This window comes from Sylvia atricapilla, chromosome 5 (assembly GCF_009819655.1).
Source record: "Sylvia atricapilla isolate bSylAtr1 chromosome 5, bSylAtr1.pri, whole genome shotgun sequence".
Lineage (NCBI taxonomy): Eukaryota > Metazoa > Chordata > Aves > Passeriformes > Sylviidae > Sylvia > Sylvia atricapilla.
Genome location: NC_089144.1, coordinates 47,267,497 through 47,281,046, shown reverse-complemented (window position 1 = coordinate 47,281,046; position 13,550 = coordinate 47,267,497). Strand labels below are relative to the sequence as shown.

Genomic DNA, 13,550 nt, shown 5'->3' with positions numbered 1-13,550 from the left:
ACAACCTGTGGCAAATCTTAGCTACAATAGATTCATCAACTCATTACCAGCATCACAGGGTGAAATTGCAATTCATGGCAGAGAATTCAATGAAAGGGTCCTTCAGGTCTGCTGAAATACCCTGAAAACAGCCTGTGAGACCAAGCACACGTGCACAGCTGCCTTTTCTTGCTACTGAGCTCTGCTGATGCTGAGTAGCAGAACAGCGGATTTTATGTGACAGAATGGAACAGGACAAACCTGGCTCTAGATATGCATGTCCAGGATTTCATTTTCACAGTTCCCAGGTGCATTAACACCCACCTGCACCCACACAACAGCGATTCTGAACAGCTCTGAACTGATGACTCTAATTCACACACTTCATGGGTGGCATGATCTTTTCATTTGTTTTTATGCTTTCCTCTGGGCAGGGCCTGCACCTGAATTTCTCACATTAACACCTATAAGCATTGCTAATTGCTATGTGAAATGCCTAGCTGTTATTTTTTTAGCTGTTACATCAATTTAATGGCACAACTGCTGCTATGAGCTGTACTGAAGCAGCCTAAGCCTCAAACTCTTGGTACCTGTTAACAAAAAATCCAACAGCACTGTCACTGCATGTAAGTGAAAACAAAACTCAGCACAAGTTACTTTCTGATAGGCTTAGCTTAATAACATGGTTATTATTACTAAGCTCACTTAGCTTGTAATATGGCTTGCATGGACACACCTTCCCAGTTCTTGCTGAAAAGAAACTCAAAGAATTTGCTCTTAAGACCCCAAGTTTTCTTTGCAGACATGGGGAATGTGTTTAGAACTGTGTGTTTACAACACATATATAAACATGCACTGATTACCTTCTTCAGCTGTGTTTCCATCTTCAAACATTCCTCCTTTTTCTGTTCTAATGCAATTTCCAGCGTCTTGAGTCTTGAATCTTTCTTCAGCCCTGACGAAGCTAATGTTGAAGCATGTTCCTTAAGATCCAGTAATGATGTCTAAATTAAAAGATGTGAAACAATTATCTAGTAAGTGCAATAGTCAGTTTCTTTTCTGTCTTTATTTTCCTCCTGTCCCTTCACACTGTGTTCTGGATCTAATTTAGAACAACTTTTTTTCCAGGTTGTTTATGTCATTGACTTAAGACTGCTCAAATTAATCCAGGCTTTCAGAATCAAAGCAAAACCTTTTCTACTTATTTTAAAATAAATTTTAAAGATGGATAATTCTGTAAACTGGAACTTGTGCTTCAGTGACAGTCATGTTTAAGAAAATCTGGTTTTCCATAAAAATGTATTTTAAATCCTATGTGGTTAGAAGATTTAGCAACTGAAAAAGTTGAAAGCATTTCTGTATACAACTTCCATGGGGTGAAATTGATTCATGCCACCTTACTCCAAAAGACAGCTCAGCTTCTTTCTGAAAGATTTTTGTGGGGTTTTTTTTGCCCCCATCAAATGCTGATTTCCATGTAGACAAAATCTTAGTACTTTCTGGGTACGTATTTTTGTGTTGTTTTACTTTGACTGAGTTTTGAAAAAAAAGATTGTAAGTACACAAGAGAGGAGCAGAGAACATTTATATTTCTCTCATATAATTAAGGTAATTTGTCCAGCCCACTGGCTCATTAGCAACGATCAACTTAATTAATCAAAAAAAGACTTGAGAGTCTAAAGAACTGACTGTGTTTGCACAAAGGAACAAACATTATCCTCATACTTTTGGCACTCACATGTTTGATCAGCCTCTGCTCCTTGCTCCCTCCATTTAGACAAGGCCAGGCTCGTTCCCTTCTGCTGTCTAAGCAGAGCTCAGTCAATGCCACCACTGCCCATCAGTCAGTCACTGCTAACAAGATTAACTGCTGCAAACAAGCCCTGAAAAGGTGCTTCTGAAACACCGATGCTCTACAAATTCTCTAATGATGTACTCTACCAGATCAGCTTTGTTAAAGGACAATTACTATAAAGGAACAGTTTTCTTCATCTCAAATATAACACAGAACAGAGACAACAAATAATTCTAGCACAATAGATTCGTGTTGCTGGTCAACCTCTTTCTCTGTGAGATCTCCTTGTAAAATGCTGACTCTCTCTTTCAGGTCCTTAATGTCTTTCTTGTAGTTGTCGATCTCTTCCTGTTTTTCTCGTTCATCTCTGTCACGCTGCTCCTTTAAACGCTCAATGGTTTTTTCCTGACAAAAGAAAGCACTCTGTGAAGGAAATCCCTCTTAGTCAATTCAGCTCCTGAGGCTTCTTATCACAACACTTCTGACACACTTGAAACAGGGAGAAGGACTGCATTGCTATTCTCTTTTCTTTACAGTTGTAAAGATCCTCAAGAAAGAGAAAACTTGAGAAATCCATGGGATCACTGCTGTGAAACACCAGCACTGTGAATACTGGATTTAATACTGTCAATGTCTGGATCCCTGAATGGTCACAGTGTTGTTACACTGCAACCCAATCCATCTGGTTCTGATTACCAAAATTAACCTAAATCATGATGTATTACATATTTTTTCCCCATTTATTTAAATCTTATTTTTCTAAAATGTAGTCACATCAGTGGTTCTTCAGTGAAGAAGAGGTGTAGTGCCCATGTGACACTGGGATTTATATACCATAAGAAAAGGCAACAAAAAAACTTTTCAGTACACACATCAGTGGAGCTTTGAATATCTTGGAATCTGAAAGGATGCAGACAAATTCCCCAAACTCAGGTGAAGTTTAACCGAAGTTCACGGAATCTGACAGACTAAAGGAGCTGTAGCCCTGCTTCTCTAGAAGCCAAGAAAAAAATATATAGTTAGCCCAATAATTTGTACCAGCAGAAGAGAAGTGGCAGTCTGCCTGTGAGGCGGTTCTCTCCCGAAAACGGAGCACTAAAAAAAGTGAATTTTTCAGGGTAATCACTGCAGTGCCCGGCTGGGAACGCGGCCGTGCCCGCCTCAGAGCGCGTCCTGCGGCGCCCTCTAGCGACACACGGGCCCGCAGCCACCGCTCCGCGGGGGCACCGAACGGGACCGGGAACGGGACCGGGAACGGGGACGGGGACGGGGACGGGAACGGGACCGGGAACGGGGACGGGAATGGGGACGGGAACGGGAACGGGAATGGGGACGGGAATGGAGACGGGAATCGGGACGGGCACGGGACTGCGAACGGGCAACGGGATTGGGAACGAGCATAGGAACGGGCACGGGACTGGGAACGGGAGTGGGAACGGGCATGGGAACGGGAACGGGCACAGGGCACGGGATGGGACACGGGCATGGGCACGGAAATGGGATTGGCAACGGGCACGGGCAGGGGATCGGGATGAGGAATAGGAACGGGCACGGGAACGGGGCGGGGAATGGGCACGGGCACGGGATCGGACAGGGAGCGGGCACAGGATCGGGATCGGACACAGGATCGGGGTCGGACTCGGGCACAGCACGTCTGCAGAGGCAGCAGCGGCAGAACTCCGCCGGGAACCCGCAGCGCTCCCCGCACTCACCTTCTCTGCCAGCGCCTCCTCCAGCGTGGTCAGGGCAGTGTCGGTGTTGGTGGTGTCGGCCTGCAGCGATTTCACTCGGTCCTTTAAACTGCTCATCTGCTTCTCCTTGTCTCTAAGCTGCTCTTGGAGGTTTTCGATCTGGAACAAAAGGAATCAGTTTTAAGACAACTGCAAGGAAAACCATCCAAAATCACCTCAGGGTACCTTAAATGATTAAAAATATTCTTAAAGCAAATTAAACCTAGTTCTTATAATCCCACCTCAATACATCAAGTGATGTAACCAAACCCCTCAAATAATAACAAGGAATCAGTAAACTTTCCAACGATCAGGAATATATTCAGAGCAAGCAAGTCTGAACAGTATTCACAAGAACAGCATCAAGAAAAGCTATTATTCCAAATTTCTGAGGATGCTGGGCACTGTGTCACAGAAGGATGAACAGCATTTTAACAAAGAAACACATTAAGGAAGAAACTGACTAAAACCTTATTGCGTACATAAACCAAAAAAAGCACTTGATAATTAAACACTGATGCAGAAGTATTAAGTCTTTTCTTTGATACCATCGTATTTTTTGCCACACTGTCAAGATGTTTGTTCACCTTACATGGTGCTTGCTATGTGATGGACTATCACAAAGAATCATTCTCTGGGAGGAAAATGTATCAGCCTTGTTTTCTGTGGGTGTAGAATTTCATCTATTTAGGAGTACTGAATATATCTTTCGATACACTAAGAAGACCTAATGCCAACCCTTTTTCATGCATATATGCACATCAAAAGAAACAGACACAATAACGTGACAATAACATGTCAAAAACAAATTTATCAACAAAGGAGTAGATTGTACACAGATTTCTCAGTTGCTTCCTTTTTGTGTTGTTCTGACAAGTTCTTGCATCAGCAAATGCTCATCATAAACTAATGAATGACACATGGCATGTAAGGTACCCAGCTCCAAACACTTGTAGAAAGATGCTCTTTCAAAGATATTTGTAAGAAATACTGTGACCACACAACCCCAAAGGCTCCCTAGTCCAGTATTCATGATGATTAACTAAAGCACTAACTGGCCTTTTGTTTCACCTGCTGAAAAGCAGTTAGCAGCTGCTTGGTTACTGGAAATGCTGCAGCTATATTGTTTTTACTCTTCAACCCTGGAAAAACAGACTTTCTGTGAGTACAGAGCAAATGGCTCTGTGACATATGTACGACTGCTTAGCTAACTGTGTTGAAATTACAGCTGGAACACAGTAGAACGTGGGGACTGGTTTATCTTCATCATTAGCTTCTATTAGAAAAAAAAAGTAGTGGGCCTCCAAGTTATGCTCAAAACTGAATTTGGGCACAGCACTAGAAAACAGAATTAAAGACCACCAAAAAACCATAACCAGAGACATCATGGCAGTCAGAAATAACTGTAAGAACTGAAAATTCCTCTTTTATACACTGCTATCTGTTGTTTAATGCCTTGTTAAAGCACACACTTGTAGCCCATGGAGCTGCAGAAAACCCCATGGCTCCTCTGAGTGGAACGTTCTGGTGCCCACAGCAGGGCTGCCCAGGAGGCAGCACACACAGGAGTGGCTGCTTTGGACTTCAGCAGCTCCCAGTGCCATCAGCTGTCTAGACAGGCTGCCTGTTTGGACAGCTAACCATGAAAATACACCACAAAGAAGGCTGGGTTATTCTTAGACTGGTGTTTACTTCTGGAGGAGAAAGACTCACCAAAGGCTGCGGCTGGCAGCAGAGGGGACAGTGCAGAGTGGGAGCAAACCACACACGACAGGCAGCTCAATAATACAGCTCCAGCACATGTTCAGGTGCTCACCAAGGCAGCACAAGCATCTCTTTGCAGGAGACCAGTGTGCATTTTCATGTCTCTAGTCCACTGTTTGCTAGGAGTAAGATGACAGCACTGTCATCTTACTGCTGCACCTCCGCACGGCAACTGCACCTTCTGGGACTAAAATACACCCAAACCAAAAATGTGACGGGTGTGAAGTGTGAACCTGTCTATTCCTGCAGGCTACATGCAGATTTTTCAACCTGGAGCAATGAATGGTAGGGTTTGTGATCACTGAGGGAACAGCAGATTTTCATTAAAATTGTATTTAAAGGTATGCCAAAATATTCCCAGTCATACCTAGGCACTGCCTAAAAATCCCCCTACAGCTCCAGCTGTGCCTTCTGCAGGGTCAGGCAGCTGAAGGGCCTGGCCTTTAGACTGCATAAAACTGCAATTATGGGTCAAAACTGAAATATTTCTCCAATAATAGATGCAAAGTTTCTCCATGAAATCACACTCAATAATAAATTGCCTTTATTCCAATTTTTCTCCTAAATCTGCAATACTGTAACAAATAAGTATAGGCTCTCCACAATGACATAATCTGAAGAAAGCAAACAATCTACACTCTGTCCATATAGTTAATTAATGAAGAAATTTGCTCTTATGTCATTGCAAGTAGTTTGAGAGTTCTTTCAAGAAAGAATAGACAATGTATTCCTAACAAAAAAAAAACACCTCAAAAACCAAAAAAACCCCACACCAATTCGGAACAAATTCTCAAATAACTGATGAAAATGGAACAGGTAACCAGAAGAAAGTCTCTTTGGCACGCAAGAAAAGATGAAATAAACCTTAATGGAATCTCCAAGCCCTGTGGGACACTGACAGGCAGAAGGATTGAATGAGCATTGTTTATTCTTGAAATACTCAAGAGATGAGAAATCTCTTCAGAAATGTTCCACATACCTACGGAATATATCTGTATCTGTGTCTATATCTATATCTGTACCAAAAATCTAAAAAAAACCCAAAATAAAAAGTATACACAGTTTTTAATTATTAACAATCTTGTTTTCCATGTCCTGTTTCCTTACTTTGCAGGGTAAAGCCAGCAATCCATAGCTAAGTTAGCAGCATTATCCTTGTGTAAAGGTATACAAGGCTACACTGGCTTCATCTGCTCTGTACACCGATTTTCCTGTCAATAATGATTTACTGGAATATTTTTTCCAACATTACCAGTTGTCAGGCACTATCATGTTTCAACTTGGGTGATTTATTCTTAGTTGTGTGGAACTAATTATTTGCCTTGCAGTCCTGAAGCACAGAGCAGAGGCAAGAGAAACTTCCTCCGACATTCTGCTCCAAAGGCAAGGAAGCATTCCACTCCTTGCAAATATACCCAGTGAAAAACCCAGGGAAATGCAAATTAAACCCAGCCCAGAGATTCAAAGGAAACACATCTAGTTGAATATCCATAAAGGCCACTGGATTCCTAGATTCCTCTAGTTGGAGGTTACTAGATCCTGTGTATCATGCTCATCCAAGACGTTCTTGCACAGAGACAGTGCCCACCCTCTTGCCATGCCCCAGGGCATGAGGAAATTGAGCACTTCAAAAACAATTTCTGTTCTATCAGTGACTTCTGAATAAACGAACTGGGTTTGTGAATTGGTCATGAAACCTCTTCCCCAATACATTTAACACTTGACAGTATTCCTTCAGAGCAGCACAGAAGCAGATGTGTAAAAGAGCAGCTCAGACTTCTCTTTAGCCTTCCACCTTTTGATCCTGGCTTTCCCCTGGGGGAGCGGCAATGTAAATAGGATCTCAATAATCAGAGAGCTTTCAGAAGGTTTCCGTCCCATTCCTGTGGCACAGCCATCCATATAAACAACAACTTCACATCAGCTGTGACTTTTCCAAACAGCTCTTCCCTGGTTTTGTAAAGGCACCATTGGTCACACCAACTCCAGGGTCAATGACCACAAGGAGATGATGGATTAGCACCAAGCGCAGGCAGAAATGTTTCTTTCACCTCAGGAATACCAACGTGGGGATGAAAGATGCATTTTTGGAAGGAAGAGTGGGTGAGGAAGCAGACATGTGATGATAGAACAGCTACAGCTCTGTCTGGGTCGAGACATGCCACTCCCTTTAATGTAAATTACTAATATAATATGAGAGTCATATTTGAATTGCTGGAGTCCCACAGTATTTGAGAAGCTCAAAAAGATGGGCTTGCATCAAAATCAAAATGACAACCTAACAGTTAAAACAGACATGATTACATAAAAACATTAAAAAAATCCTGCTGTGGGGAAAAAGCAAAGAGTTTAGTGAGAGATCACCTTCAGTACCCAGAGACTGTTCAAGAAAGCTGTACTACTGAATTTATAATTACTGCTGTATTTCTGAAAATCATGTTTCAGAGAATCTAATGGAGGTATATAAGCAGATATTACTGGGGAGTTTTCTAAGATTAAGCTCCAGTTTTATCCATGTCACACTGCAAACCTCACCATTATAATTGTCTTCCTATTGCAAATCCTGCAAAAGTACCCCTAGAACAGTCCTGCATGAATGGCGAAAATGTGTATTTAATTTAGCATTCCCAGATTGTGTGAGTGTGGGAAGCAAGGTCTGTCAGAAGAGTGAATATCACTCCTGGTACTGCACTGAATCACTCCACTCACAGTAATGTTCCTGCTGCTAATTTGAAAGGGTAAATTCCCAAGAGCAGCAACAATGTGAAGCTTTAAGTGAAGCATGTCTTCTTGCAAGGGTGAGATTTTGAAGCTGTTTTAAAGTTCAGGACAGATCAAACAATTTCCTCTTTTTTTCAATAAGATTTTGGCAAATGCAAATCAGAGTTTCTTCCAAAGTTCAGCTGCACTCAGTATGTTTTTTTAATTTATTTTTAGATCCAACCAATTGATATGAATATGGTCACATTGTTGTCAAGTTATATTCAGAGATTCTTGTTCTGGAACAATCATACTAAAGCCATCTCCAGGGGACACTGGATTAAGTTTTATTTTGCTTCCTAATAAAGTTTTCCTTTTACTGCTCCTCTACTTCAATGCTTACCTGGAACATTTCTGCCTTTGCAACATCCCACTGGAACACTGAGCACTTTGGAAATATCCTGATGTTGCTGACTTTGAATTGGTGGGATTTTTTAACTCCTCAGACTGATACAGAGAGTCTTAGATGGGCTAACAAAGGAACAGTTACCTTAAAAAAAAGAACCAGGCTAGAAAGGGTGAGGAGAGCACAGAGGAGGACAGGACTAAAGTGAAGTTTAAATGGCTAAACTCCAGCATTCTGGTGCATCTTACACAATCACACTATGAACTGCTGCACCGGGTCCAGTTAAAGTTCAAAACAGCTCCCAATTAAAAAAACCCAAAGTTGCTTCCTTTTTCAGCTGATGAAATCTTTCTGTCATTCTTATTCTTGTGATCACCAACCTGCAAAAAGTCCTTTGAAATGAGCATAAAGCTTTATAGAGTTCAACTTTACAAATAAAGTACTTTGTTGCTATGCAGCTTGGAAAAGACAAAGGATTTAGTTCTGTGATTTGTACTTAAGGCAAAACCTTAACTATCAAATAAATAGATGGCTCACAAACAGACACATTGCTCCTGCTTCAAAAGGAAACAAATTGCAGGCAGCAAAAAAAAAAAAAAAAAAAAATTACGAATTGCAGGACACTCCATGAAATTAATGTCTCATTGCTGACCTAAACTGGCAATCAGCTTGACTTCAGAAAAGAATGGTGTGCAGGAAGAAGTGCTGATTCAAGAAACATTGACTTAACCTGTACAGACAGGTAATTTTTTTGTACCTCCAGTAAAGGAGCAATCCAACAGACTATTCTCTTTCCACTGCCTTTTCATACAAGGGTGCTTCGTAAGAATATTTATACCAGCCAGAAAAACAGTTAATCTATGTTTATGTAAATAATCTCTAAGGACATCTATTTCTATCCTGTTGTTTTCCTTTGTGCTCCTTTCTTTTCCATACCCAACCAAGCTCTGATAGCACCAGTTTGCTGACAGATCACTGCAAAGCAGAACTAAGAACAATAGTCACCAAAAAGTGAATTGGAATTCTGGTATCTTCTAAATAGTAAAGGTTTTTTCTGTACTGTCACATTCCCTGTAACAAGCAGTTTTTAAAGCAGATCTCTCAAATCATATTCTCAGAGTATTACTATTGTGTTTGCAAATCTTCTCTGCTAATAAATAGCTTGAATTTTCTTCAAACCCAACACAATCCCATCATTAAAGTTTGCTTTTCCTGAAAACTGATACTGAGAAGAGTTTTCCTTACAGTAAAGATACTCTAGCACAATTCAAATCAGGGAAAAACCCCTAAATTAGGACCCTGAGAGTTGAAACTGACTTTTGAGTTGGTAAATGTCCTGAAATTCACATTTTCTGGGGAGCCAATGTATATGTTGTTCTTAAGCACTGCCTAAAAAATACTGCGCATTGCAATGACTCACATCCTCAGACAGCTGTAGAGCAGGTTAAATTTAGTTGTGCAATTGCTCCATTCTGAGGAGGTTCAATCATATCTATAGCCTGACCCAGTTAAAAGCAGAGTTTGAATGAAAATCCTGCCATGGCCACTGGTCATACGAGCAGGGGTGTGACCTGACAGGGAAGGGATTCCTTACTCCCACTGATCTGTGGCTCAAAGCGCACAGATATTAATAGGAATGGCCAATACTTCATTTAAAATGCAATCAAATAACAGAAGTATAAAACCTGGCCATAAGAGATTTGATTTGGCAATATGTGAGCCAATTGTTAATTACATAATCCATTACAAATTCTCTATAATTCATTTATCTTAGAGCTTCTCTGAGTGACCCCTTTTGTTGGTATCAGGTAGGAGACTGCAGCCATTATCCAAGATTTCAGCCTTGGTTCTTCATCAAGACAATTTGTTGGTTCCAGTCTGATCCTTTCATTCTCACAAGTAATTCAAAACAAAACACTGCTATTATAAATACCAAAACAAAATAGTTTCAACTCTGCTGCTCCTCTTCATTGAAGTTTAGATATTACTCATTTATTTCATATATATTTGAAGGTCATTATACTGAGAAACAAAATTGAAATCATCTGGTAATTAATTTCCCAATCTAATGAGGAATAACATCCATTTTGTTGAAATCCTGGCCTAATCAGGCAGAATAACATCCTGCTAATTCTCCTTTCAGCTGTGTCCTGACATTATGAAGCAATCTCTAAGGCTGTGTTTTCCAAAGTTTTACTCCTAAGACCTACCAAAAAAAAAGGGATTAAAAACCCAACTATTCTGGGGACATTTACTCACTCCTGTTCCAAGTCTCTGAATAGGCTTTGACAAAAATCTTCCCAGATTTGACTCAGGAAAGCTCATTACAGAGAAAACACAAATACAACAAATTGGAATAATTTCATTTGATGGACATTAAATGTTCCAAAAAAAGGAAAACCAAAAGTGCTTTATTGTGAAAGGCTGACAAAACAAGGGGAAATTTTGAATGTAGTAATTATTAAGTTAGATCTGATATTCTGTTTTGTAAGAAGCAGAATAAAACTAACTAGTTGCAACATTGCTTTTAGAACACCTCAAGGTTTGAAAACTTATGACTTAAAGTAACATTTTAGAAGCGTAAAGTGAAAAAGTTTCTACACTAACAATGAAACTTCTTTACTTGGCTAAACCATGTGCTACCTTTCATTGATATTTCCTGTGAAACAAACAATCCTCCTCCTATGGCCACTTGATCTCTGTTACTCAGCAATGCTGATGATGTTTTCCTGACTTGATTGAGATTTTGGTTTTGGTTCTACACTAGTGAGGACAGTATAATTCCGATACCTGGGTAGAGACACACAGTACAGGGCTACATGTCACACTCACAGCAGACAAAAGGTGAGAAAAGACACAAAGAGAGAAAGGCTGAACTCCTCAAAGCACTGAGACAGCCAAGAATGGAATCAGGGAGCAGAAAAGACCGAGGCAGACCAGTGGATGGGATGGGAACATGGGATTTAATACTGATTATAAAGGAAATCCTCACAGCAAACTAAACTCCATTTACATTATCATTTAGGCTCCCTCAAGCAGAAAGCTGTGCAACTTGAACAAAGATTTGAAATTAAATTATGATTCAGCCACTGAATTATTCTGCCCAAATCACTGATTTATTATGATCAAATATCCACTGTAGGGTAAAACTGTCCTAACCCTGAGGGAAGAGCTCCAGAAAGGAGGGATGTTCCTAATCCCAGTGTAAAACATGGCCAGTGAGCTGGGATTGTCCCGCTTCATTCTCCTGGAAAGGACACGGACTGATGAATAGCAAGGGATTAGCAACTCATACTGTAAATACTAAACATGAGTGTGTGAGTGTGGGTGTGCATTTTTCAGTATATAGCTATCGCTGCTCTTACAGAATTACTTCAGAACAAAATGACAGGTGACTCAAAAGCAAACTCTCACATTCTCACATTAGTTAGTGGTCCATTCATCATAAGCCCCTAAAAGTTTTAAGAACCTAATGTATAAAATGAGTACCATCACTTGCTGGAACCTCTTCATCATGCAGAGGAGCATGCTACGTATCAACTGCATGCTAATGTGAGACAAAGGGACCTCAGTTTCTCTGCTGACCAGTTTTCTTACTCTTTGGGTGAAGTCACAGATTTGAAAGCTGTTAATACACTTGTGCCTTCTGACAGCCCTACAGACTGCATGAATCTGTGCAGAGAACCAGCTTTGAAGATCACTTAGCATAGCGGGGTCAAAATTCACTCCTGAACCCAGGCAACTATTGATTAAAATTGAAAAATCACTCCTTCCATGTTCTAGGGAAGATCCCCAAGCTGACTATCACAATCACTGATGTCTGTTCCAGACACAGCTCAGACAAACCCCCAGGGGCAGAAAACGCCTGGTGACCAAAGCCCTGGAAACTGTGAAGCCTCTCAGCCCAGAGCAGTGAAAGCCATGGGAGGAGAGTGATGTAAGCAACCTCAAAAATGGCCCACACCCTGGCTTTTCCTGCCTCTTCAATCATGGGGCACTTTGTGTTTGCCTTGCACAACAGTGAATACACCAACAAAGCTCATTAGCTTTATCTTGCCAGAAAAACTACACATTTAATTCCTAACGAAGGCCAAGGGCCCCAGAGCTGGCTGTCTTCCCAGATCCCTTCCAGAAACCAGAATTTCAGCCCCCCCATCTATGAGTAATGGCCCCTCTTGCCAGTCAAGAGGTAATCTCAAGGCCCAAGAAGGACAGAATATTAAAGTGAGTTCTCCTCTTTGAGGGACACTAGAGAAGTTCCTTGCAGATTTGCCGAGTTGTTGGTTTCAGAAAATGCCAGAAACTGCAATGGAGTTTTCTTGTAGCTGAGTTGCTGCTGTCACCTCGTGTGACACTGCTGGAGCAGTGTAACATCAGTGAAACCCTTCCTCACCTGCTGCAGGAGCTGAACTACAGAACCTCATCAGTGACCTCACAGCCAGCCTTCTGCCTTTGTGTGAGCCTACTTATCCACAAGGGTCACTTCAGAAAAAAAATTAATCAGGCACTTCAGATACTAAAGTCAACAGGCAAGATTCTTCAATAATATCGGTATAAATATAAATATAAATATAAATAATAGCAAATAAATCAATATAAAGGAGAGTATTCCTTACATTCATTCATAAAGTAAGAAATTGACTTCCTGTTTTTCACAAAGAGCAACATTTGATTTTTTAAAATACTATCAGCATACATCTGGGAATATAGGTACATATGCTACACATAATCCAGATGTTTTTATTTTTATTGTGGCATCACAAAATGCTCCAAAAAGTGGTAATATAAAAATATAGCAGCTTCATTTAAAAATTCTAAATTATAACCTAGACAGGCATAAAACCTTTTCTTTGAATCTAGTAGATTTGTCTACCACAGTTGCTGCACTAGCAGCCTCAACTTTGCACTAAAAATTATTGGAATAGCATAAATATTATATTCCTTGGGTAAGTTCCTGGAGAACTTATTGTCACCTCCAGCAGCACCTGCAAACCATGGACTCTCTGCCATGGAAAATACTGTCCCAAGCTAAGATTGTGCACCTTACAGGATCCATATTCCAATCAGAAAAATGTGTGTTCTTAACTGGTTCAGAAGAATCAAAGACCAACCAAATCTGAGGGATGTTCCTGAAGGTGCTGTAACAAACTCTGTAGGGCAATAAGCCACCTTTAAA

General features: G+C 40.7%; 1 protein-coding gene across 7 annotated transcripts in view; it reads right to left on the bottom strand.

Moving 5' to 3' along the window:
- Positions 1–13,550, bottom strand: part of ERC1 (ELKS/RAB6-interacting/CAST family member 1) — a 252,432-nt gene that overhangs the window by 161,575 nt on the left and 77,307 nt on the right. For all 7 annotated transcript variants that reach the window (XM_066319384.1, XM_066319386.1, XM_066319385.1 and 4 more), the window contains 3 exons: positions 3,487–3,624; positions 2,039–2,179; positions 843–983 (listed from right to left, as the gene is read on the bottom strand). In XM_066319384.1, the coding sequence (XP_066175481.1) occupies positions 843–983; positions 2,039–2,179; positions 3,487–3,624 (420 nt within the window). The remainder of the gene's footprint in view (positions 1–842; positions 984–2,038; positions 2,180–3,486; positions 3,625–13,550) is intronic.